The 25663-nt window shown below is 34.9% G+C and overlaps 2 protein-coding genes across 2 annotated transcripts; one reads left to right on the top strand and one right to left on the bottom strand.

The window, feature by feature from the left end:
- Window positions 1–6581: 6581 nt before the first annotated feature.
- On the top strand, window positions 6582–21104 carry LOC129754006 (delta(24)-sterol reductase-like). Its single transcript, XM_055749862.1, has 5 exons — window positions 6582–6913; window positions 16759–16945; window positions 17013–17301; window positions 17375–17696; window positions 20267–21104. Exons 1-5 carry the CDS (start codon window positions 6731–6733, stop codon window positions 20798–20800), a joined length of 1515 nt encoding a protein of 504 aa, XP_055605837.1. The 5' UTR covers window positions 6582–6730; the 3' UTR covers window positions 20801–21104.
- Window positions 20817–24150, bottom strand: LOC129754012 (caspase-like). The gene is made up of 3 exons (XM_055749869.1): window positions 23805–24150; window positions 22419–22672; window positions 20817–22271 (listed from the first exon to the last, which is right to left on the bottom strand). The coding sequence occupies exons 1-3, from the start codon at window positions 23912–23914 to the stop codon at window positions 21730–21732; spliced, it is 906 nt and encodes a 301-aa protein (XP_055605844.1). The 5' UTR covers window positions 23915–24150; the 3' UTR covers window positions 20817–21729.
- Window positions 24151–25663: the final 1513 nt, after the last annotated feature.

The following is a 25663-nucleotide window of genomic DNA, read 5'->3' as shown; positions in this document are numbered from 1 at the left end:
GATGCTCCGGTGTACGTGTTGACGACTCAACGGTACAGATGGAAGTGTTCTTCGCGGTTTATTAACCACCCCCCCTATTGTGAACCAGTATGAAAATTTACTTGAAACTTACTTTACTTACTTACTTACTTACTTTACCTCCAACTCGAACAGAAGCAAACAGCACTCGAACAGGTACAAAAAAGAACGAACGAACGTCGCCAACGCTGAGATTTACATGAAATTGCACGAGAATTTCTTCGCAATCGTCAAGATGCTATAGTCTTTTCCATATTCTGTCGGCGACGATGCGAAAATGTGTAACTTAAATTTACATTTTTCTTTCTGTGAACGCAACCAATTTGCAAATCATAGCTTGTGGGGAATCGTGGGCACACATCTTGAAGCACCTATATTTTTATGTTTTTATACACATTCAGAACTTAAAATACGTTTTACCTATCTGTAAAGTTTTCTTACGCCAAATGAAGAGTTATGAAAAGTATGTTGTCCATCCTATATAAGAAATTTTGCCAAAACGTTCGCGAGCCAGGTTTTGAAATCTATGCGATCAAACACAGCTATTTTTTTTATTTCATCATCTGAAATTGCTTTAATATAACGGAATGAATTAGAAAATCACAGTTTTGGGACAACTCATAAACTTTGCATGTTATTTGGTCAATTTGGATTCGGTGGCCCACGATTCCCCACCATTTTTCAAAATCTAAAAAATATTGCATTTTTTCAAACAGTCTGAATTTTGGAAAATTACTTATTAAAAATTTACAAAAATACCTTATGATACCTTGAAAATGTAGAAAACCATACCATTTTTTATTTTCATTTTATCTTTTATAATAAAGAAGTTATGGAACAACGAAAAAAAGTGGCCCATGCTTCCCCACTCTCCAATACGTATTTACTGAATCCGTGTTTTAAATTAAGTGCACGAGCCATCTGCTATCGTTCACGCATCAGCAAAGGTTCTTGCTTATTCTCTTCGGACATGTTCTGGACTTTGGATCCGGTGGCAGATGTGTTATTTGACACCTGTCATTTGACGGTCAACCTCGCTTCAAGCATTTTAGGCAAACTGATTATGAAGCTAATTAAAATTTTAAACATATAGGAATGAGTCAAAAATAACAAAAAACAACGAACATCGAATGAATAGGTAACACAAGAAAAGTCTGAATGAAACTCCGAAATGCGTTTTTCTAAATTGATTGAAAAATGTAGGGGAATTGAGGGTAAAAACAGCAATAACTCCAAACAGCATTCATTCGAATCCTCGGAAAAAATCACAAAAAGGACCATTCAAATATTACGTAATGCTTTAGGAGGGGGAGGGGTATAGCAGCTTGTTACGCTTTGTGGATTTTAAATATTTACGTAGGAGAGAAGGGGGGTCGAAAATGCTCGAAAATGCGTTACGTAATATTTGAACGGCCCCCAAGATAGGTCTATGTATTTTTTTAAGTCCAAATTAGTTTTTTTCTGGATTGTTTCAAAATATAGGGAAGTTAGGGATGAAAAAGGCGTGCGGCGTCTAAAACTATGTCCAATTGATTTTCCGGACATTTTTTCACTGTAGAAAAGTACAGAATCAGTTTCAAATGTTCTAGTAGAATTATTCAACCAAGTAGGCTCACAACACATAATAGAGTAGAAAAGTATATTTTCAGAGATTTGGTTCATGTAGGAGGGAAGATAATGAATTTCTTCGCGGTTTATACACTTTATTCCCCATTGTGAACCGGTATGAAAATATACTCGAAATTCAGTTGCAAGTTAAATTTGGAGGTTGAAATAATCTGAGAAAACGTTGATTGACAAAAAGCTTAGCTTAGCTTAGCTTGATTAACTACTCACATCCACCTTAAACCGTAAAACCCGAAATTATGATAACAATCATTTCGAGTTCCACGATCGCTGGTGTGGCTCAGTAGAACAAGTTCCACATCGCCAATGGTTGCTACTCCGTGATTGACCGAGGCCATCAATTTCATTCAGAGGTCAAATGAATGGTGCTTGGGATTAGCAGCTCATTCACACTGCACAAAACTGATGCTCTCTCTTTGAACGTCAATAACGGCGCCGGCCACGTCCTAGTAGTCAATGGATAGGTTGGAAGAAAGAGAAAGGATGAAAGATCTAATTTGTGCTTTAGGACCGAGGTCACCTCTGCATCCTAGCAAAATAATTTTGGTTGGGAGAGGGGTTAAAGGAATCGGTTGGAAGACACTTTTGACTAGTGTTACGGTGAACAATAAATTTTGTTTTCCTGACTCATAAAGTTTCTATAGAAAGCTTTCAGTTCATTAGCAGGTTAAATGGTGATAAAAAAAGTAAACGACTATTACCAAGTATAAACATTAATTTTAAAAAATAATTCTTTTATATAGTCTCTTAATCCAATGGCATATCAAGTTGACGTTTAACAGATTTTTTTTATTTGAGAGCTCTCTATGAAAATCCTAACTTGAATTGCAACAAGTTAAGCGATGATGAATGAACATGAAAAAAATATCAGTATAAAAAAAAAGCTCGGCAAATGTCTGAAAAGAGCATGCTCAAAAGAGCATGTTATTAAGTTATTAAGAGCTGAATCTGAACCCCGAGGACATAGCGCCAGCCTTTCTGTTTCTACCAAAATTTAGAAAAATAGTGTTTAAAATAAAAAAAAAATCACCAGAAAAAGCCTTTCGAACAGTTTATTCAGAAGCATGAAGCTATCACTAGAAAGATTGTGTACACCATTGTGTACATCTAGCAAGTGGCAGAATCTTAGGAAAATGGAAACAAATGCTGAAAATTCACTTGGCTGATATTCAACTATGGATCAAAATTTATAAAAAAAAAAGTTACATTCAAGGATTGAAACGGCTTCGTCAGTCATTTGTGGGAACAAAAACTAGTCATCCCTATTATCGTTCAAACGCTTCGGCTATCCATTGTGGTCCTCCTCAGTGGGTAATAATTATCAGGTTCGTCTTTAGTCTAATCTTTGATGTGATTAAATACTGTAGTGCGATTTTATCTGTGAAAATGCGACGAAAATTGAACTGCAACGCTTCACTATTAGATAAACAGTTTATCTAATGGTGAAGCGTTGCGGTTCAATTCCCGACGCATATTCACAGAAAAAATTGGCACTACAATAATTAATCACAACAAAAATCAGACCGAAAACGAACCTCACGATTAGGCTGGAACAAATATCAATTTCTTCTTTTGTCACCCCCCCCCCCCCCCCCCTTCGAAATTTCCAAAATCCCGAAGGGGGAAATAAATAAAGTTTGAAGTATTTAATGTAAATTTGGAATAAAAATCAAGAATCCAAAAGATCACAAGAAGAAAAAAACAAATTTTGGAAGACGGAAGTAATTTCACCTTTTGTACACGCAGCGAAAAGATTTTTTATTTCAAAGGAAAGTGCCGCAAAAACAAAGGATTTTTTCCTTTGATTTTGGGATAAACAAAAATTCCTTTGGTTCAAATGAATTTTTCTTTGTTTCGAAGAATTTTTCTTTTGAAAAATCTTTGAATCAAAATTCTAATCCTTTGAAACGAAAAACAGTTTCATTTGATACAAAGTTGTTTTCGTTTGCTACAATGTAACAAAGATTTAGATTTAAAAGCATTTATTCATTGAACTCTTTCCCATTTATTCCAATTGGAAGAAATATTTTCAGTTGTTCCGAAGTTCCTATTGGGAACTTTAAATAATTAAAAGAAAAATATAAAATTTTTAATTCTTTTTTATTCACGAACTTAAGAAAAACACTTGTTCACTATATAAATAATTGAATGATCCGATCCTAAATTTCGGTGACAAAGTTTACCAGTCTGGCGTAGAGGCATTTCTTCGTGAGCTGACTTCCGGAAGCAAGTCTCGCCATCCGACTGGTAGTTGCCGCTGAAGATCGGGCCGAAGATAAACTAACCGCTGAACTTGGGGTGGAATCAGCAGTGGTCCTGTAACAATGCAAGCGCTTCTAGAAATTCTTAAATATTCCCTTTTTTATTAACGGATACACTTACCATTCTTCATCCTGAATTCTCCTTAGCTAACTCTGATTAACTGGTTTAGATTTTTAACACAACCGGCCAAACTCAATTCTTTTTTTCTGTTTTATTCATCTTGCTCAATCCAAAATAACTCTAAGTTTGAAGTTTTTATTTAAAGAAATTATTCCTTTCCTTCGAAAGCATTTTTCTTTGGTTAAAAGAAAATTTACTTTGTTTCAAAAGAAATATGCAATTGAACAAATGTCTTTTAAATCAAAGAATTTCCTTAAAAACAAAGTCCAAAATTATTCGATTCAAAAAATTTATTCTTTCTTTCAAAAATTATTCATTTGAATTAAAACCATAATTCATTGATTCCAAGAAAACAAGAGTTTGATTCCAAAAAATGAATTTTTTGATTCAAAGTCAGTTTTGTTTTGTATCAAAATCCAAGTTTTCTCTGCGTGTAGTCTTGATTTTATTGAATTTTTCGATAAAAAAATTACTTGTTTTTTAGGTTTTGTGTAATGATATTTTAGGAAACTTGGTTGCATACAAGATTTCGTGCAATTTATTTCAATTTATTTGTTTTTCGCATTATTTTTTATTGTCCCTCCCCCCCCCCCCCCCCCCCTCGCGATGTTCAAACTCCGAGTGACAAAAGAAGGATTTGAAATTTGTTCCGGCCTTATTACCCATTGGAGAAGGCAACAACAAATGGCCGAAACGTTTGGACGATAATAAAAATAACTCGTTTCCACTCCCACAAATTACTGACGAAGCCGTTTCAATCCCCAAAAATTAAAAATCATTCAGTCAAAAAACAATATCAAATTTACATTCAGGTAAAAAATAATGAAACAAAATACTTATCTTAATAAAAATCGGAGACCCCATCGCAAAATAACACTAATGTTGAGGAAAATCAGTCCTTGGTCTTCCCGGAGGGCGTAGTGCTAGACCTTCCTCTTCCTTCATATCGACCAAAGAACAACCATTTTTTTGTATATTTTAAAACTTTAAGCACTCGGCATTCGACTTCCACTTGTTCACTTGCTTCTTTTGTTGATAGATTTTCCTTTTAATTCAATTTCCACTATTTGAAGACTTAAAAATATTCTGGCTGAAAAAAAAACAAACCGTCTCGTTTTCTGAGAAAACGTTGATTGACAAAAAGTTAAAAAAACAGATGGATTCATTTGAAAATTTGTCAAAAATTCTGTGTTACGTATTTCTATAAAATCAAAAGATGCCAACTGTGTCAAATTGCGTCAATTTTTAAATCCACATTTCAAAATTATTTTACAGTGACTGAAACAGCTTCGACGTTTGATTGATTGAAAAGTGCGATTAAACATTTCACATTTTTTGGTATTCAAAAGTGTTAATCAATGAAGTAATTCATAATTTTGATTCTTAGAAATCAAGTCGATGCTGCAGAATCTCTTGGAATGTGTAAAATGTGCATAGCAAATCTAAAGAAAAAAAATGCTATTCGTGTTAGAAATGACAAAAGTAAAAAATTTAAACCTGCCGAGAAGTTTGTAGGTCGTAAAGGATAAGATCACGAGTACCTTCTCCTTCAAAGACGAATAATACACATTTATCGTCATTTCGTCAGCGTCGTTTCAAGCCGCGAAAAAAAACAGCACAATGAGATACCCACATTTTCTTGTTCCTAACCAGGCCGATGCCGGTGCGTGGCATGGCGTTTTTTTTTTTTGGTTTGCTTATACGATACCACCGTTTGATTGCCCTGACACGTACTCTGTCATCGTACCGCGCTTCTGTTTTCGCTTTAAGAACATATCATAAATTTCAATTTGAATAACTGATAATTTCCCATGATAACCTCCAACTGCACTCGCAGATTCACCTTACTCAACACAGCTGTTTTTCTTGTGGAAATCTTAATCTAATCGTGGTGTTTTAAAAGCTTATCTGCTCCCAATGTTGAGGGCACCTATCGTTTGAACGATTTTTCCATTTGCTTCTTCTTGCAACGCTCAATCTGCATATCTGACTTGGAGATTGGAATGCACAATCGCATCTGTTTGCACCTGTTAACGAGATCATTTATCAGCTGAACATGGTTGATTCATATCTTCTGCCTAACTTCTAATGGGCAACATTTTTATCCTTCATCAGGTTGCATCAGCTTAAAAAATTTGTAAAACAAGTACAAGTTTTCAAAATGATCGACAAAAAAGACAAGAAAAAAGGAAATAAAAGAGAAAGTGAAACTTCGATATTTATTTCCTAATTTATGTAGAATCATTTTTTTAAGGGATGTTAACTCCACAGGAGGCATTCGTCCCTAATTAAATCGTCCTAGATTCAATCAAAAGCGCATATTTATACTATTTTTTCTTTCTTTTACAAATTTGAAATCTTTATTCTTAATAATACCTAGTAGAAAAAGTTTATATTCATTATTTCAACTGGAAGCACGAATCTCCATCCCAATTCTTGCAGTCAACCTATCAAAATGCAATGCGATAACGAAACAACAACAAAATAGAATCAAAACTGGAAGAAAATCGACAATCTGCCGCGTCCAGTCTCTTCCAGTTGGCGAATTTATAAATAAATTCATCCATTTGTCCGCTGGCAGTCTGGACGTTTGGTCAGACAGCGAGCGTCAGAAAGGTCGTTGGCATCGGAATTCGCGATCGCGCTCTTCGTTTTCGGTCGTTGATGTTCAGTTTTTTGAGTTATTTTCGGAACCGTGCTGCAAATGGCGAATAAAACGCTTACGGAGATTCTGCTGATCGATTATCGGTGGATTATCGTGATACTGTTTCTACTACCGGCCTCATTCCTGTACAATCTCTTCTACAGCATCCGTAGTAGAATCATATTCAAGCTGCATTCTGCTCCCAAAAGTCACGATGCAAAAGTAGCAGCCATCCAGCGACAGGTGAGCGAGCTAGTTATCATTTCATTACTGCGCTTCAATTGATGATGACCTAAGGCCGAGGTATAGGGGACTTTTTTCGGAAGCTATCGTTAAAGTGATTTTATAATATTCGTTCATATGTAGTATGTTGAGAAATTCTGGTCGATTTTATCATACTTAAAAAATGCATCTTGTTATGTTATTTTCTTATTGTAGGTTCCTTCCGTAATTAATTTATCTTTATCATATCAGTCAATTAACAAAACATACACAGTTAGAAAAATCCATGTAGCATTACATGTAAGTACATGGGTAGAAGGGAATCGGCCTTTTACATGTGATGATACTGCATACTTCATGTAAAATCCCAATAGCATTCATGTGCTTTGTTTATTGTAAGTTTACATTTTTTTACCTCAATTCAAAATTCCTATTGGATAACAATGTTCGAAATAAGATCGGAAACACAAGTTTGACCAGGTATTCATACTTTATTAGCAGATTTTATGTTTGATATTTACACCTGTTCATAAGTGTTTGAAGTTCCCCGGGAATCTAACTGCAGACTGTAGAATACAACAAATTACTCCTTACTAAGACCTTAGCTGCATTTGCCGCTGCTTTTGGCTCTTATGGTTTCTGAAAAAAAAAGATCAATCGATGTGAAAAGATTAGTGAAGATTGGTTACAACTATTCGACAACGTCGTTTTACAAACAATTGGATAGATTTTAGATCAGAACTTACCTTGCTAGAATATTCTGCGAGCAGCAAACGGAATTCAATTCCTACGGGAATTGGAGCAAAACAACAAGTGTGTTGACAGCTTGGAGCACATGCAGTTTCATGTAAATGTCCTTTAGAACATGCATTCCCATTGAGTTTCTGCGTGTTTTGCTCGCATTTTCATGTAATTTTTTTTTGCAACTGCAAAGATGCTATAGTCTTTTCCATATTTTTGTCAGAAATGATGGGGAAACGTAAATTCACTTGTAAAGTAGGATTACATTTTTTTTTCTGTGTAGGGGAGAATGAGGATACTTGATCCCTGGGGATACTTGATTCCTTAGCTATATCTCGAAACTGGAATGTCTTACAAAGATCAAATGTTCTAAAAAAATGTGCCAAAATGAGCAAAAGAACAATGCTTGTAGTTTAAAAAATCTTAACAAAATAATTGTTTGAGTAATTGAACTTTGTTTGAAAAATTTCACAAAATGTAACTTGAAGATCTTTTTTCATCACTTTAAAATGTTCCTTACATGGGAAAATTATAAAAAAATATTTGTTCCAATGTATCAATCGTTCGAGCGTAAAATGAACTTCATAATGCCATATTTTCAAAGTAATGGAAAACTCTCAACTTTTTTTAGAAAATGTTTTCTAAAATGTTGATTATGGGTATAATTGATCCCCTAGAGTTGGGTACAATCCCCCCTCCAAACGGCATATTCTTCTTCTGAATTGATCGTTATTATTGCTGATTACGAAATTACTAATATTTAACCAAAAACTAATATTTATCAAACAATTGTCTGAAGAAGAGAGCAAAAATAATTAATTTTCTATTAATTATAAAAAATAGCGCCTTTAAGTATGCAATGTTGTTGTCGTTGAGACAAAGTTATAGAATTTTCTTCTTATGTCTGCTATAAATTGTGAAATGAGAACAAACATGACCAAAATAGTCAATTAACATTCTATCTTGGGGTTTTGTTTGATTTTTATACAAGGATTAGGACTTCCTGAATTAAAGATCAAGCCTCCTTCAATAGGGGATCAAGTCTCCCATAACTTCAGAAAAATCGCAATTTTTTTACTCCCACGAAAATGCTTCTAGTTCATCAACGGGTTCAAGTATCGTTCTAATTTTTGGAGCATAGAAACTTGAAGTTACAAGCTGTCAGAAAATGTCAAAGACGGCGAATTCTTTAGAACGAAAATTTATAAAAAAAAAAAATTGATGTAAATAGTTTGTGCATACTCAAATTCATTTGAAAAGGGTGAGTTTGAGACAAAATAAGAGTTTTGTTCAGCTTAAAGTTTTAGTTCTTTTTCATACTGCTTTATCTAATAGTTTATCGTTTGAGACCATATATTCGCCAGAACACCATCCAATGTTTTAGTAATCGACTCAATGATCGAAATCTATCTTTTCTTCAGATCTATTGTGGGAGTAAGAATGATGCAATAAATTAGTAGGTCATCATAGATTGACTGTAATCTTGTCAGATCACCTTAGTGTAGTAATGATGTAAATTTTAAGTCAAGGGTGGCCATGATTCACAACAAAATAGTCTAACTTTTAAGCTATCATCAGACAGTAGAAATGTTTTTCTTTATAAAAAAAAATCACATCTTGAGACCGGCTACGGTTGTTTAATATACAACTGACCCGGTGTGCTTTGCTGCACCTTCTGAAAATAAAAGAATATTGTAAAAGTTATTTAAATTTAGATTTTTTTAAGACATCATTTCCAATCAATTTCAGCATTTGAAAATAAGAACTGAAGCTGGTGTTTCGAATTGCAATACAAAGATGATTGCATCTTTGTCAGTGTTTTTCAAGATCTGACATTTTTACTAATGGTATTCAAAACAGAAGGAAAAGGATGGACAGAAGAGCCCCACTTATCCGCGGTAGTCGGAGGAAGGGCCACCTCGGATAAGTGAAACCTCGAATTAAACAAAATACATTGTTAAAAACTCATCCATGATTTTTTTGCAGAATTTTTAAGTAACGTTTACATAAGTAAATTTGAACTTTTAGGATTGTATGGGAAATTTGAATATTTTGTTTGAAAAACCATCATCACTTTTGTTTCTTCTGTGAAACCGAGCCTGCTAATTATTTTTGTGCCAATTTATAAATTCCCTAAAGAAAATTTTCTGCTAAACACCTTTGTCCAAGACCATAACTTCGTATCTTATTAGACAAAAAAGTTATGAGCTGTTTAACAGGGGTATGTCGTTTGGCATTGATACACAATAAATTCAATTGACACCACTGCTGGGTGCATAGCAAGGTATTGCATGACTACTTTTCATGCATAACTTCGCAGGGCACAAGCAGTGGTGTCATTTGAATTTATTGTTTATAAATGGGGATTTTTTTTTATTATCTGACAATTTGCGCCGGGGGTCTTCAGATTTTTCCCAAAATTGAAAATTTGGTTAATTTTTGCGACTTAAAAACACATGTATTTTTTCAGATTTCTAACATTTTTATTTTTTGAGTTAGCTTCGGTTAGATTTTTTTGTCAATAAAAAATAACCATTTTTCAAAGCTACATAACTCTGTTATTTTTCAACGGAAATTATAAAATAGCACATCAAAATGCATTGAAATTTTATCAGCTTTCCAAATAAAAAAGCTGGAAAAAAATAAATAAAGGCCTTCAACATGAAAAGTTGTAAATAAACTTTAAATGGCGTCTAAAAGTACCGGCTGCACCACCGAATATTTTGCAAAAAATACCATTGAATAGCTCAATTTATGATGCAACTTTCATCTGAAGACACCAAAGTGGGCCATCAACTCCTTGAAGAGTTATGAAAGAAATAATGGCAACAAATCTTTTATTTTGCATCGAAAACAAACAATGGTCGAACAATTGCACTAACATATGGAGTGAGCGCGTACTTCTAACAACATGGAAACAAAAGAACTTTTCAAAGCAGGTAAAAAACACTATTTTTTGTGCTTTGTAGACTGCCTCTACTCGCATAACAGTCCCATATGAATTTTCGTCATTTTAGGTCAACATAGGGATTCAAAATAAAACACTAAAAAAAGAGGTTTTGTTCTACAAATTTTGAAAAAAATATCAATTTGTGACTGTCTTATATGAAATATACCCGAATAACAGTTCTATATGTGAAATACCAAGGATTTGGTTACTTTTCAATGCTTCTTTCGGCGAAATAGTCTTTGATTTATTGCTTTGAATCATTTAAAACAAATTTAACTCACTTGATGTCAAATGATGCACACGAGTTTTCGAAGGCAGGTCTGACTTCCTTAGGAACGACTTCCTGAGCGAAAAACTATCGGATGCAATCAAAAATCGTAAAAAGATTCAACTTACAATGTGGAATTTACGATGTTTTGTATGTTTCTTTTTCTGACAAATGCATTTAGAAGTTCAAAAATGATCAAATTTGAGTCTTAGAAAGTAGCATGGTGAGAAAAAAATATTCTGTATGGGACTGTCATGCGAGTAGATTTGAAAAAGGTTTCAAATATGGTCGATTAACAGAATAATGAATAAAAATGGTGCTCTCGACCTTACCAATAACTTAATTTCGAAAATTTCAGGTCTTACGATTTATTATGACAACCTAGAAACGATTTTTGTTTATGCCGAAAGTGGTGATCACAATTTAAAAATGTATTCCAAAACAGGAGAAGCTGATTTTCTCGCTTGCTTGTTTTTGCATATGGGACTGTTATGAAAGTAAGGGCGGTAGAGTGTTGCAGCTAAACTGACTTCATATTATATCCAAAAATCTAAAAACGTATTCGTTTATACCCAGTTTTGCACCAGGTCACAACAAGTTTTGCAAATTTTGCTGTCATTTTTAGAAGTTTATGCGCTCAGTTTTGCATCCGTAATTCCCCAGATTTGTTTTAAAATGGACGGTGGAACACTGAAGATTCGTTTGATCGAGGTAGCAAAACACTGACGACAAATTATGTTCGTTCTAGTATGGTAAACCTCAAAACTGGGCGAATGGAGAAAACGAATACGGTAAAAGTATCATATTTTCAATGTAATATTACCTACAATGGGAATGATGCTGTTTACAGCCTGGCATACAGGCTGGCCATACTGAGCTCTTCGATTATTTCTACATTTGTGCCACACTCTTTGTTAATGATCAATGGGAAAGGATTTTGGTGTCCAGTGCTTAGCTCCCGATATAAATACACATCTATATTTCATTTTTTTAATCACATTTTTGTGATCCCAAACACAGGGACTGAACCTTCTACTATTGGCATTGATTATGCTTCACAATGATCTTTGATCGAAAAGTTAATAAGTTATATAGCATATGACCAAGTTGTAAAAGCAAAATTTCCATTATTTGTTATATCACATTAACAATACGATACTAAGAATTTTGGTTAAAATTTTAAGTCAGTTATGCTGCAGATACTCTACAAAGCACAAAAAAATAGTGTTTTTTACCTGCTTTGAAAAGTTCTTTTGTTTCCATGTTGTTAGAAGTACGCGCTCACTCCATATGTTAGTGCAATTGTTCGATCATTGTTTGTTTTCTATGCAAAATAAAAGATTTGTTGCCATTATTTCTTTCATAACTCTTCAAGGAGTTGATGGCCCACTTTGGTGTCTTCAGATGAAAGTTGCATCATAAATTGAGCTATTCAATGGTATTTTTTGCAAAATATTCGGTGGTGCAGCCGGTACTTTTAGACGCCATTTAAAGTTTATTTACAACTTTTCATGTTGAAGGCCTTTATTTATTTTTTTCCAGCTTTTTTATTTGGAAAGCTGATAAAATTTCAATGCATTTTGATGTGCTATTTTATAATTTCCGTTGAAAAATAACAGAGTTATGTAGCTTTGAAAAATGGTTATTTTTTATTGACAAAAAAATCTAACCGAAGCTAACTCAAAAAATAAAAATGTTAGAAATCTGAAAAAATACATGTGTTTTTAAGTCGCAAAAATGAACCAAATTTTCAATTTTGGGGAAAATCTGAAGACCCCCGGCGCAAACCCGTCAGATAATAAAAAAAAATCCCCAAATGCCAAAAGACATACCCCTGTTAAACAGCTAGTAACTTTTTTGCCTTATAAGATATGAATTTACGGTTTTGGACTAAGTTGTTCAGCGGAAAATTTCCTTTAGAAAATTTATAAATTGACACAAAAAACATTGGCAAGCTCGGTTCCACAGAAGAAACAAAAATGATGATGATTTTTCAGTACAAGATATTCAATTTTCCCATACAAATCTAAAAGTTCAAATTTACTCATGTAAACGTTATTTATAAATTCTGCAAAAAAATCATGGATGAGTTTTGAACCAAAACAAAGCTTTAAAGACCCCAGGGTTTGAGAAATTCAAAAATGACCAAAAATCGACTCAGTCTAATGTTGCAGTGAGTTCGATTCGACCTATTTTTGCTGAATCTTTTTGAGCTGAATCGCTGAAAAAATCACGAAAGTTCAGTTTTATCTTTGAAACAACTTTTGTTTTACGAAAAAAATTCGTTGGAGTAGACTTTTTAAGCAGTTTTTTTTCTTCAAAGATTTCATAACCACAGGGACTGAAAGACTATATTTTAATGCTTGTAATTTTTACACATTTCAACAATTTTTCTTAGTTTTAAAGCATATTAAGACTATCTCAGAGCATTAGTTGAATATAATAATTTTTCGTGAAGCCAAAAAAAATGACTTGGGAATTGGAGCAAAACAACAAGTGTGTTGATAGCTTGGAGCACATGCAGTTTCATGTAAATGTCCTTTAGAACATGCATTCCCATTGAGTTTCTGCGTGTTTTGCTCGCATTTTCATGTAAATTTCTTTGCAATTGCAAAGATGCTATAGTCTTTTCCATATTTTTTTTCAGAAATGATGCGGAAACGTAAATTCACTTGTAAAGTAGCATTACATTTTTTTTTTCTGTGAATGATTGGCTTGGTTTTATGCCGATTTAGCGAGTTGATTAAATCACATAATGCCAAAATTCCAAATTTCAATTTCAATAAGCTTTTTGAATATTTAGTGTGCAAAATTCTTTTCATATCATCGTACAACGTCTTGTTACGTTCATGAACATTTAGCATTTAAAGGGTGTTGGGGTTTTTACACAAGTTTCGTGGGCTAGCTTGTACGTCTGTTCTCTGTGATTTAACCGCAAGTATAATTCCCGAGTTATGTTTAGTGGTCCAAATTAAGTCCCTAAGGAATTAAGTAGAACCTGCTTTCTACATGGGTAAAATTGTTATCAAAACAAGTTTTTTTGGTTCTACGAGTTTGAAAACTAGTTTTCAAGTGTTTTTTTCATAGCGGTGAACATGTTTGTAGTTGTTAAATTCATCACAGCTATGCGGAAAACTTTTTCAAAGTTGACTCCAATAATGGCACGTCCTCCTGAAATGGGCTTGATTCGGCCCAACTGTGAAAATTCAAAACTTTATTTTCAATTTTCTCTCCCTTATCATCTTATTTAAATAGAATGTTAGATATGATTAGAATCATAAGAAGTAACTTTTACTATATTCTTCCAAATTTTCATGATTAAAAGATTTATGAAGGAAATATTGGAAAAGCTGTTTTCCCAGGGCTGGCCTCCAGGCTGCCACTCCGTACCGCAAGATTGACGTGGTCACGCTCGACAGTATCCTGCTACTACGAATTGTCGAGGAGTTCGACATAACCCGTATGTGTGCAGCTGTGGCCGTTGCCGCTCTCTTCGAAATCGAAAACTGTAGCTATGGGGCCGTTCAGATACCACGTGGACAGAAAATTGAGATTTTTGACCCCCTCCTCCCCCTCCGTGGACAAGCGTGGACATTTGGCAAACCCCTACCCCCCTTCGGATGTCCACGTGGACAGATTTGATTTTTTTTAAATACCTATAATTTGACAGTTAGAAAACACCACTTTTTGCCGTTTTTGATTTTGACATGGCTGATTTTGAAAAAAAAAAACGAATAATAATTTCTTGATTTAATTTTTTTTAAATTTTAAATTTCTTATTTCTTATATTTACCACTTGTAGCTACTAATTGTTCAAACTTAAACTGGAAAGCTTTGCAATTTTAAGATTTTGATTTAAACATCTTAATATTTATTCACCTATAGAAAATATTTTGAAAGTAAGTACACGCAGAAAAAGAAAGGGGGTTGGTTTCAACAAAACGTTTTGTTATTTTATTTAACATTTTCAATGCAGATTTTTTGATAGCTTTCACAAAAAAAAATCGATCGGAAATAATAATAAAATTTTGTAATTTTTACACACTCCTTTTTTATTACTTATAAATGAAATTTGATTTAATTCGAAACCAAAAATCGGCTAATTTAAATATACGTGTAGTAGGTCTGTAAATAAAAAACAAAAGAAAAAAAAAAGAAAAATTTGCGGAAAAAAAAAGAATTTTCTATTCTGAGCAGCGAGCAGCAGCAGCCGAAACATTCTGAGCAGCTATTGAAACGATTGTGACTGCCGAACAACAATTCTCATTCGTCGGTGCGGCCGGACCTCTTCATCGAATTTGTCCCAACATGCATCGAAAAGGTTTGTATAATAAACTAAAGTTTGGGTGAGGTACTAATTTTGTTTTTTTTTAATTTTTAAGGAACAGATCAAAGTCGGACTAACGTGCGAAGCTCCCGTTTTTCGTCCAGCAGTGGGTTAATTATTCCCAAGGCCAGCGATTAGTGGGGATGAGTTTTCCAAAATGTGCTAAGGGGGATCACGAAGACAATTCCCAATGAAAAAAGGCTTTGAAATGTGAATAAATGAAGAATAAAACCAAAAATAAAGCATTAATTCAATAAATCCGAAAATCAATAACAATTTAGCTTTCCTTTGAATTGCAACAAAAATTAATTCAAATCATAAAATATTTTTAATTTTTAACCCCTCCTATTTTTTAATTTTAAGCTAAAAAAATTTTGTGTGTTTTACACAAAGTTTTATTATTTTGACAAGTATGATGGATCATTTTCAAAAAGGGGGTATTGCGTTTTCAATCAAACGATAAGTTCAAATCAAATCGATACTTTTATTCAATGTGGCCAAAAATATATTTGTGCTTTTTCCCAACCAAAAATTTTATTATTTTCGTTCGAAATCTTATTGTTTCTAAAATAAATTTTTCTGCGTGTATGTCCACGTGGACATGACCCAAACCCCTACCCCCCTCTCCGTGGACAAGCGTGGACATTTCCATACCCCCCCCCCCCCCCCCCCCTAAGTTGTCCACGTGGTATGTGGACGGCCCCTATTGGTGTCGCGATCTGCTAAGTAAACGACAGCTTTTGATCAAAGGTTGCTTCGATACCTTTGGAAGTGACATTCCTTTAACGAGGAATACCACCAAAACCGTAGTCGAAGTCCAAAGGTGTGCAAAATGGCCATTCGCAAGGAATCACCCGACATGCAACACGAGACTTATCTGCTGAAAGGTTGACTACTGAATGGCACAGCAAGAGAAGCAAACACACAACCGCACGGCAGCGTCGGCAGCTATCGGGAGAGAGCAGAGGCTAAGCTGTCAGTGCTGTCTCTCACATACTAGATAGACGCCTACCACACAAAAGGGAGTCTTTTTCTAAAAAAGCTTGTATACTTGCACTTATCGGCGTTACTTCCATTGCAAGTTTTCCATATCATACGAGTAATTAATTAATGTCTACTCAGTCCAGTCTCAAGTCAACGATTTGGTAGAATTTCAAATCGTCTTCAATTAAGAGGTTTGGGTGATTGGAGGAAAGTTACTAAGTCGTTTATGAAAATCACGAAGATAAGCGGTCCTAAGTGGCTACCTTGTGGAACACCAGAAGGCATATCGAACACAGTAGAATGAATTCCACGAATGCAACGGGTAGGAATGTATCTAACCATTTAGTTATCCAGTCTGGGAATCCATAACGCTTAAGTTTTTTTACAAATATGTCGATTTTTTTTTCAAGGAGACACTAAAAAATTTAAAAGTAGGAAACAACCTTTGGCCTTTCTTTACTCTCAGATTCCTTTTAACACAGGAAGACTTTTTATAAACTTAACTCCGTTGGTCTGCTCAGACTTAGCTTCAGACATTTAAGCCATTCGAGACCAATTAACACTTATCTCGATACATATTTTTCGATCACCTGCAGGTCCGAAAATGGAAAGATTCTGGTTCAACATCCAAAATGTGTACAGCCCGCCCGGGATGGCAGACGATGAGCTTCAGAAAACCAATGTATAAGAAATCATCTTACCAGATAAACTGCAACTTGGTAGATGTTCTGGAGGTTGACACTGATAAACGTGTAGTACGCGTTGAACCTCTCGTCACCATGGGTATGTGGTGTTCAGTGCATAAATTCGAATGAAAATGTGTCAAATGGTTCAACTTTCTCTTCTACAGGTCAACTGTCGGAAACCTTGGCAGCCATAGGCTGGACAATAGCCGTCGTTCCCGAACTGGATGATCTAACTGTGGGCGGTTTGGTTATGGGCACAGGAGTAGAGTCTAGTTCCCATATTTTCGGGCTGTTTCAGCACATTTGTGTTTCGTATGAACTGGTTCTGGCCGATGGAAGTGTTATAAAGTGTTCCGAAACCGAAAACAGTGACTTGTTTTACTCGGTTCCGTGGTCCTACGGCACACTTGGTTTACTGACAGCGGCGGAGATCAAAATTATTCCTGCCACAACGTAAGTTTATAGAATGATCCTAACTACATTATCTATATCACTAACCATGCTGGCGGGGTTGGATTGTTTTCAGATACATACGATTGCACTATGAACCAGTTATTGGACTCCACGCTATTGTGGACAAGTTTGAAGGTGCTTCACGGGACACGAAAAACAATCATTTTGTGGAAGGACTTTTGTACTCCCTGAACGAGGGAGTTATCATGACAGGTGAAATGGTCGATGACAGTGAGATCGAATCGGACAAGGTCAACGATATTGGAAAATGGTACAAACCCTGGTTCTTCACGCACGTCGGCAACATTCTGAAACGCGGGCAGATAACCTATGAATACGTACCTCTTCGGGACTATTACCATCGTCATTCAAGAGCGCTGTTCTGGGAGATTCAAGTAAGAATTTTAACAAAACTTTCCGTTTTTATTTCTTCTAACCCTAACCCTGCTCTTGAGTGTCAATATGATACTATTGAAAGTTTAGCAGCTTGTAACTTGATTTGGGTGCAATGAATTCTTGAAAACTTTAATTTTGCATCATTCCTTTTTTATGGACTCCCTTATTTGACACTCCTCGTTTAAAACGCTATATCTCTCTTATTTCTGAACCGATTTTTAGAAAATATATAGTTTTGGAAGCCTCGTAATGTAACTCAAATATGTTTCTCAGACATAATGCAGCTACAACACTTCAGTTTTACGTTATTCAAAGTAAGGTACACCGGGGCAAGTGCAAACTCGGGGCAAGTGCAAACGTTCATCTTTTCTCTTTTCTAAGAAAAGTAAAAAATATTTCTTCTTTTAGAAATTGTTGTTTAGACCCAAACAAACAATCTGACATAGATAAACTAAACTCTCTTTAAATTTTTCACTAAAAACACGGCACTGCTTGATCACACACGAATTCAAGTTCGTACTAGACATGAACAGTGTGTTTTTGTTTTGCATATTTTGGCTACAAAAAAGGGCATTCAAATCCGAATTTTCGTTAAAAGGTGAGTGTTTGAGACCGATATTCAAGTGAAAGCAGAAAATTTATGATAAATTTTCATTACACCCCGAAAGTTGTGAAAATAATATTCGCTCTTGTCAACCCACACTGTGGGGCAAGTGCAAACGACACTACCGGGGTAAGTGCAAACGCACCTTTAAGCCATGCAACATCAGCCATTTCAGAAAATTCATCACAAAAATGGTTCAGCATTATATTAAAATGGCCAGAAGGGGTATCCAAAGTGTTGTATCTGAAGCGGATGTTCGAAATTCCTTAATGCATTAGTAAATGAAGGTCTTTTGCTTAAAACAACAGTCACCAAAAATGGAGTTCCAAAAAGTTATCAATATTGCAAGAAAACAGCAAACATATTAATCAAAGTTTATAAAACGTACCGGAACATGTATTCAATTCATTTTAAGACCGATACACTGACTCATCTGTGAATTAGTTTGGAAAAAGTATTGCGTTTGCACTTGCCCCCATAAACGGGGCAAGTGCAAATTTTGAAATTTTTTCACAAAAGCACCGTTACTTTTTACCAACATTTTTTAATTTTTCACTACCAACGGGAATTTGTTGAGAACTATTTTAGTGATGCAACGAACGATGATTGATAATTTTTGAACAAATACATATTTTTCTAGGACAAGTGAAAGTTGAACTATGGTAAAAACCGTTTGCACTTGCCCCGGTGTACCTTATATGAAAAAAAATCGAAAAAACATGCTTCAGAAAAAGACTAGATCAGCTACCCGGAAAAAAAACTACAGAATGCTCAAAAAAAGTTCACTTAGTGTCCAAGAAAGTTTAAGTTAGAAGCTATACGTTGCACACAAGAATATATTTAAAAAAAATTAATATCGTGACCCTACATAAAATCTAATAAGTGGTGTAGAAACCGAAAACACAGAATTTTTGAAGAATTTTCAAAACTTTTTTGAAGTTTTTTTAAATTCAACTTCGCACTGGATTTTGAGTATTATATATTCACGCTACATTTCCGCAATAAATTTTACAAAAATATGATAAACATAAAAAATCAAGTAAATCCCGAAAATTTACGAGGACGCTTGCGTTTTTGTCTGTTTTCGTAAGTATCGAAATTATACAAAGTTAGGTAGGTTCAGCGTGTTTGATGCAAAAAGAAATGAGTGTAGGCAACTTTCAACGCCAAAATACTCAACTGTTACGACACATCCTATGATTTGGTCGTTTTTGCCGTCTATTTCCACCCACTTTCAGAAACGAATAAGCAACTGCTAGCGATATTTCACTCATCATTGCAAGTCGTATAAAAATTCTGTTGGGGAGAGAGTCCACTGCGACCATTAAGTTGATCTATTGTGGTTTACCCCGCGTTATTATTTTTACTTTGCTATGCTACTTGACACCCCTGCACTATTGGTTGAAGTTGCAGTTGTTTACCGGTAGCACTACGAGCACACACATCACTAGGTTGGATCTCCAAGTGCAATCTAAGTTCCCTTGAAAAGATCCATCCACATGCATGTGCTGCATCATTGGGTCGTACAATTCCAAGGTATTCAAGGCTAGCATTTCACTAATGCTAAAACCGCCAACCTTCATCATACTATGTGTGCCAGGTTATGTCACGACCGGGATTCGATCTCATGAACGTTGGCTTAGAAGACAAGTATGCTATCCTCTAGGCCACGATCTGCTGGCTTTTGCAAGTCGTATAGCTTCTATTTCAGCTTTCTTGGACACTAAGTGAATTTTTTTTTTTCGTTCCGCAGCTGATTTACAGTCTTTTTTCCGAAGCATGTTTTTTGGATTTTTTTTTCAGACTTTTAATAACGGAAAAATCGGTTGGAAAATAAGAGAGATATATTGGTTTTAGTTAGGAGTGTCCAATTGACACTGCAGGGACTGTAACGGGTAAAAATTTATAGGACGGATGAGGGTCAAATCACAGTAGCGATCATATTGTAGCTTATTTTACTTACAGGATATCGTGCCATTCGGAAATAATATCATTTTCCGCTATCTCTTCGGATGGCTGCTCCCGGTCAAGGTGTCGCTACTGAAACTGACTCAGACTGAAACGGTGAAAAAGCTCTACGAAAACAATCATATCATCCAGGACCTGCTGGTTCCCACTAGTACCATGAAAAAGTGCTGCGAGGAATTTGATCGACTGGTAAACGTCTATCCGGTGTGGCTGTGTCCATTCCTGTTGCCAAATAACCCCGGAATGCTTCAGCCGGCCAAGGGAATGGCCAACGACTTGTACGTCGATATTGGAGTTTATGGTGTACCGAAAAACCGGCGATTCGATCCTGTGGAGACGACAAGAGCTATCGAAGATTTGGTTGAGAAGTGTAAAGGATTTCAGATGCTGTATGCCGACACATATAGAAGCCGGGACGAGTTTCGTCGAATGTTCGATCACGGTTTGTATGATAAGATGCGTCAAAAGTACGGATGCGAGAATGCATTCCCTGAAGTTTATGGTAAAGTCAACAAGAATGTTCGGGATTGAATTAAAGTCATTTGGATATATTTTATTATTAATATATTTTTCTGATCGTGTTGAAACTAACTTGTATTGATGTTTAATACTAGAAGCTATTTTTTCTTGAAAATATGGCGATCAGTTTCTTGTCTTGAAATGAATTAACGATCGCCTGAAAGCAATTGGATATTTTTCCCAAAGCATAATAGGAAGTTGCTTTCAATTTTACGATGCGATCTTTGCGAACTAATTTGGAGCCTTTTCACCTGAAATACAACAAGTCTTTTTCTTCTGATGTAACTTCAAAATAATTGCCACTTAAAATGTTTTACTCAGTTATTTTAAATTTAGTAATCCGAAAGGCCTTTAAGTATTTTTAAAATGCTCTACTTTCACTTATTTTTTCACCAGTCCATTAGTAAGTCTTTCGTTTCTTTAATCACACCCATATCTTTTAGACCTATTTTTTTGAAAGAAAAATTCCTATGGTATTTCTCTGAGATAAACGGGCAGTTCTGTGTTTGATTTTATTTCATATAACCAGATTCATCCACTCGATGCGTTGTTAAAAATGATGTAGTTGTATTTTGTACTAATAGTTAGTGTTATTGTTTCATAATTTTAAAACTTAAATTTAAATGAGACACAGTTGAAAATCATGATACATCAATTAGATGTAGCTTTAAAAAGATTTAAGTAAGATAGACAGATAAAATAATGAGAATCCATAATCATAATTGAAACACTTCACTTAGGTCAAGTAGATCGCGTAATAAAAGTAGATACTTGATTTAAAAAAATCCAACATGAGATTCTCAAAGTTGGAAATGTATATGCGACAAAGCCTCGCTTTAAGGTCCGCATACTTGTTGAGTAAATAATTTTGAATCTAAATTTCTTTTCTAACTGTGCAGCTGTGCTTCATCGACAACATATACTTTTTCCATAACTATGTTTTACTTATCGGTGAAACGCAACAATCTGGTCAGCATGGTGGTCACGCACGGAATCTGCTTCTGCTGGTGCATCATAGGAATGTCGGGTGTGTTTGACTCAAAGTCATACGCCACTCGTTGAGCTACAAAGGTGAGCAGTGTAAGGATGTCATACTTTCTGCCATGCTGGCTTAGTTCTTGACATAGCGACTGCATGAACCAGGACCCTTTCTGGGTATTGCGCCACGAGTAGAAACCCGGAATTGTAGAGTAGGCAATCAAAAAATCAGCATGAGCAGGAATTTTGTAGCTCATCGTACCGGCGCTGTCTGTTTCGGTTCTTTCTGCCAGCGTAACACCGGAATCCAGTTGATCGCCCTGACACGCCTGAATGAAGAATATTTTCGGCTTTCCAGCTAAGCTCAAACAACGATTCGCGGTAAAGTACGACCATATGATGTCTAGCTTGTACTGGCAATCCTTCGCGTACAGGTAACCCAACTCGCCGTGGGACAAAATCGTAATGCAAATGCAATCATAATCGGAATGATCCATGCTGGAAACTAAAATGTTGAACATTACAGATACTAACCAACCATCATACCTTATTTAAGTTCTTTTTTTGTTTGTTGATTGAATGTTATCCAAACGATTCAGTGTGGAAAGGCAGAGTCTGAGTATTAAAAAAAATCTTCAAAATAGGTACTTACCCCTTTCGACTTCCTTCTGCATGTCTCTCAGCTTGAGATCTTTGTAGACACGAACATCAAAGTCCAGAGACTTCAGAGTGGCGGCAAGATTTTCACAATCGACGTTGGTGCCAGTTCGAGACTTGAGCTGGGGGATCTCGAAATGTTCGTGGTTGAAAATTAGTGCCATGCCACGTTTCGGATGATTCATGTTATACTCGGAAGCGTACCGATCGACCGGCATTCGAGCTTTGATTCGGTTACCATAATGATCACTGCAGAAGGAAATAGAGCAACAACATTTATTTAGTTTAAAAAAATAAAATTAACGATATTAAAAAAATCATTTCAATTCTCAGATACATCCAACGTGTAACTCCAATAAATCATAAAGGTTTTTTTACCCTTCCAAAGCGTTTAGAACTCCTGTGGCGTAGACATACATTGAATTTAGTGTAGTAAAATAGCATTTTCTTCAAAAAATAAAATTGCAGTTGTCATGAAAATAAAAAAAAAAATTTCAATTCAATAAGTCTTCAATTGACAAAATTAAACTTAACTGTCTCTCAGAAACTCAGAAATTCAGAAATATTTATTTTGAAAATCGCAATTTTTTTTAATAAAATAGAAAGTTACAGAATCAATCGAACCCTTTAATTTCAAGGAAATTAAATCGTATTGAAATAAAAAATCAAATTCACAAATATTCTTTCTTTGTGTTCATAGCTGGTGTTCTAAGCATAACTTTTTTTTCTCAAGGGATTTTAAAAATCACTGGCTTATTCATCCCGAAAATTCTAAGCATAACGATGCTTGCTTGACGTTGCTATCAAAGTCCTTCAACAACAATTTTCAGCCATCTGGAGCCTTGTTCATCTATCTTGATCATAAACATCAAGGAATGGATATCGCTACATTGTGCAGTGCATTACAAAGTCGTACAAGAGGACGAAAAGATTATTGACCCCTAGCTATCGACCTTCGTTATAGACATATCCCCTTAAATGAGGAAGTTTCCACGAATATTTCAAAACATCAAACTGATAGGTATCTGCTATAACATCTGATGCTTTCTTTTTGATAAATATGCCTTTTTGAAAATGTATGTTTGGAAAAACATCACCCATCAATGTGCTCTACATAAAAAGAAACGGCTCAGCAGGCTGTGGAGAAGCATAATAAACATCTGTATTTTGCATGTATCTATGCCTCTATGCAGCCATTCATTAGTCTGGCTCCTTTGTTTTCTTTTTGCCTGCTTGTGTTCAATGAAGGACGAAACACGCACAGAAAAAGGTTTCCTGACCAGGTAGATTTTTGGGGGTTTTCTCTGCTTCGCTTTCTTCAACTTCAGAGAATTGATTTGATCCCAACGGAAAATGATGAAATTTCAAGAAAGATACTTACAGCCCATTTCCGTGACCTAAAGCGTCAGCTACATCCGTGAATTTGCTCGTCTTATTCGAATCCTGAATGACGATTGGTTGCTTTTCGTTTATCAAATCCGTATCGCTCATTTTTAAAAGATTACTTCAACTTCCGCTAGATTCCGAACGCGTTTAAAAACTACACAGACCTTGAGTCGTCGATTTCAGCTATCAAATATATAATAAATTGTGAAATCAATACGATCAAAATCTCCCAAAATTCCTTGTTTCGAATTCGTTATGCACAACTGGAAAACACAGATACGGAATAACGATGCGCTTCCACCGCTTCCCTCTTCACTTCTCAAAAAATTATGCGCGCAGGGGTGGCGTTACGTTTTTTTCGTTGTACGCTCATGTGAAAAAAACCATTCTTGGTCAAAAACATAAATTTATCCACTAATTCGATGAGAACTCACACATGAGTTTCAGAGAAAATTTAACCAGAATGAATTGAAATCTGAAACTGATAGGCTACGTTTAAGTTAATAAATTACAAATTACAATTACAAATTACTAAATCAAAAAGGAATTGAAATTTCTCGTATGTGCCTTGGATGAAGCATATAGAAATGTTTTTGACAAATTTAACGCACACTTGCTGATCGTGTACAGATGAGACGGAACAATTAACCTAAAAATCTCTCAGACAAAAAAAAAACGGGAAGCGTTTTAAAGGTTGATTTTCCCAAAACTGAACATTGTTGGTGAAAGAATCAGCGTAGAATCACGAACACTATCAGCGGCAAATAGGACTATTCGAAGTGTCATAATGTAAGTGTGATTCTAGTCTTCAAATGAATAATATAAATAAACTAAATTTCAGTGAGCATTTGGATTTACAATAAATAATGATGTTTTCTTGCCTTACTTTATTTTATGTATTTTCATATTTTTCTATCTGTTTTCTGAAATTTTTTTTTTTTAAAGTGACAAATAAGTTTTTTGGCTTTTGACATGGTCAAGTTTCAGATGGATCCTATTCAACCCCGTTAGATTTTTGTTTTGTTTTATCAACTAACACCCATTTTTAACGCGCTAGCACTAAACTTTATTGTGAATTTTAATAAAAATTTTAGAAACGTCGCTGGTGAACTGGCAACAAAACACAGCCTTCCGACAGTCTAGTACTTCACTTTTCTTTGTCGGAAGTCGGAAGTCCGGACTTCTGAAGTAAAATTTAGTGCTGGCGCTATTATACTTCAGAAGTCCGGACTTTCGACAAAGAAAAGTGAAGAACTATGATTGTCGGAAGTATGTGTTTTGTTGCCAGTTCACCAGCAAAGTTTTTAAAATTTTATTTAAATTCACAATATGTATATGTACGTACAAAATAATCTCATTAAATACAACATTATGTTTCCTTTGAATGCATTATAATCAAATCAACGCCACATTACGCGCGCTATAATAACACGCAGAAAAAAAATTTTTTATTTCAAAGGAAAGTGCAGCAAAAACAAAGGATTTTTTCCTTTGATTTTGGGATAAATAAAAATTCCATTGGTTCAAGGACATTTTCCTTTGTTTCAAAGAATTTTTCTTTTGAAAAATCTTTGAGTCAAAATCTTAATGCTTTGAAACAAAAAACAGTTTCATTTGATGCAAAGTCTTTTTCGTTTGCTACAATGTAATTTAGATTTAGATTTAAAAGGATTGGTTCATTGATCTATTTCCTTTTATTCCAATTGGAAGAAATATTTTCTGTTGTTCAGAAGTTCCAATTAGGAATTTTGAACAATAAAAAGAAACAATTTACATCTTAAATTCATTTTTATTACAAACTTAACACAAACACTGCTTCACTATAATGGAATTAACCGGTCCTAAATTTTGGCC

The sequence above is a fragment of the Uranotaenia lowii genome, chromosome 1 (genome assembly GCF_029784155.1).
Source record: "Uranotaenia lowii strain MFRU-FL chromosome 1, ASM2978415v1, whole genome shotgun sequence".
Lineage (NCBI taxonomy): Eukaryota > Metazoa > Arthropoda > Insecta > Diptera > Culicidae > Uranotaenia > Uranotaenia lowii.
The sequence above is the reverse complement of the archived record's forward strand: the minus strand, read 5'-3'. Positions and strand labels throughout refer to the sequence as shown.

Excerpts from the sequence above, each read along its gene's own strand:
- LOC129754006 (XM_055749862.1), top strand. The coding sequence starts at position 6,731 with ATGGCGAATAAAACGCTTACGGAGATTCTGCTGATCGATTATCGGTGG. Across the intron at positions 16,946-17,012 it reads TGAACCTCTCGTCACCATGG|GTCAACTGTCGGAAACCTTG; the intron begins GTATGTGGTGTT and ends TCTCTTCTACAG. Across the intron at positions 17,697-20,266 it reads CGCTGTTCTGGGAGATTCAA|GATATCGTGCCATTCGGAAA; the intron begins GTAAGAATTTTA and ends TTTTACTTACAG.
- LOC129754012 (XM_055749869.1), bottom strand. The coding sequence starts at position 23,914 with ATGAGCGATACGGATTTGATAAACGAAAAGCAACCAATCGTCATTCAG. Across the intron at positions 22,673-23,804 it reads TTAGGTCACGGAAATGGGCT|TGATCATTATGGTAACCGAA; the intron begins GTAAGTATCTTT and ends TTCCTTCTGCAG. Across the intron at positions 22,272-22,418 it reads GCAGAAGGAAGTCGAAAGGG|TTTCCAGCATGGATCATTCC; the intron begins GTAAGTACCTAT and ends TCAACATTTTAG.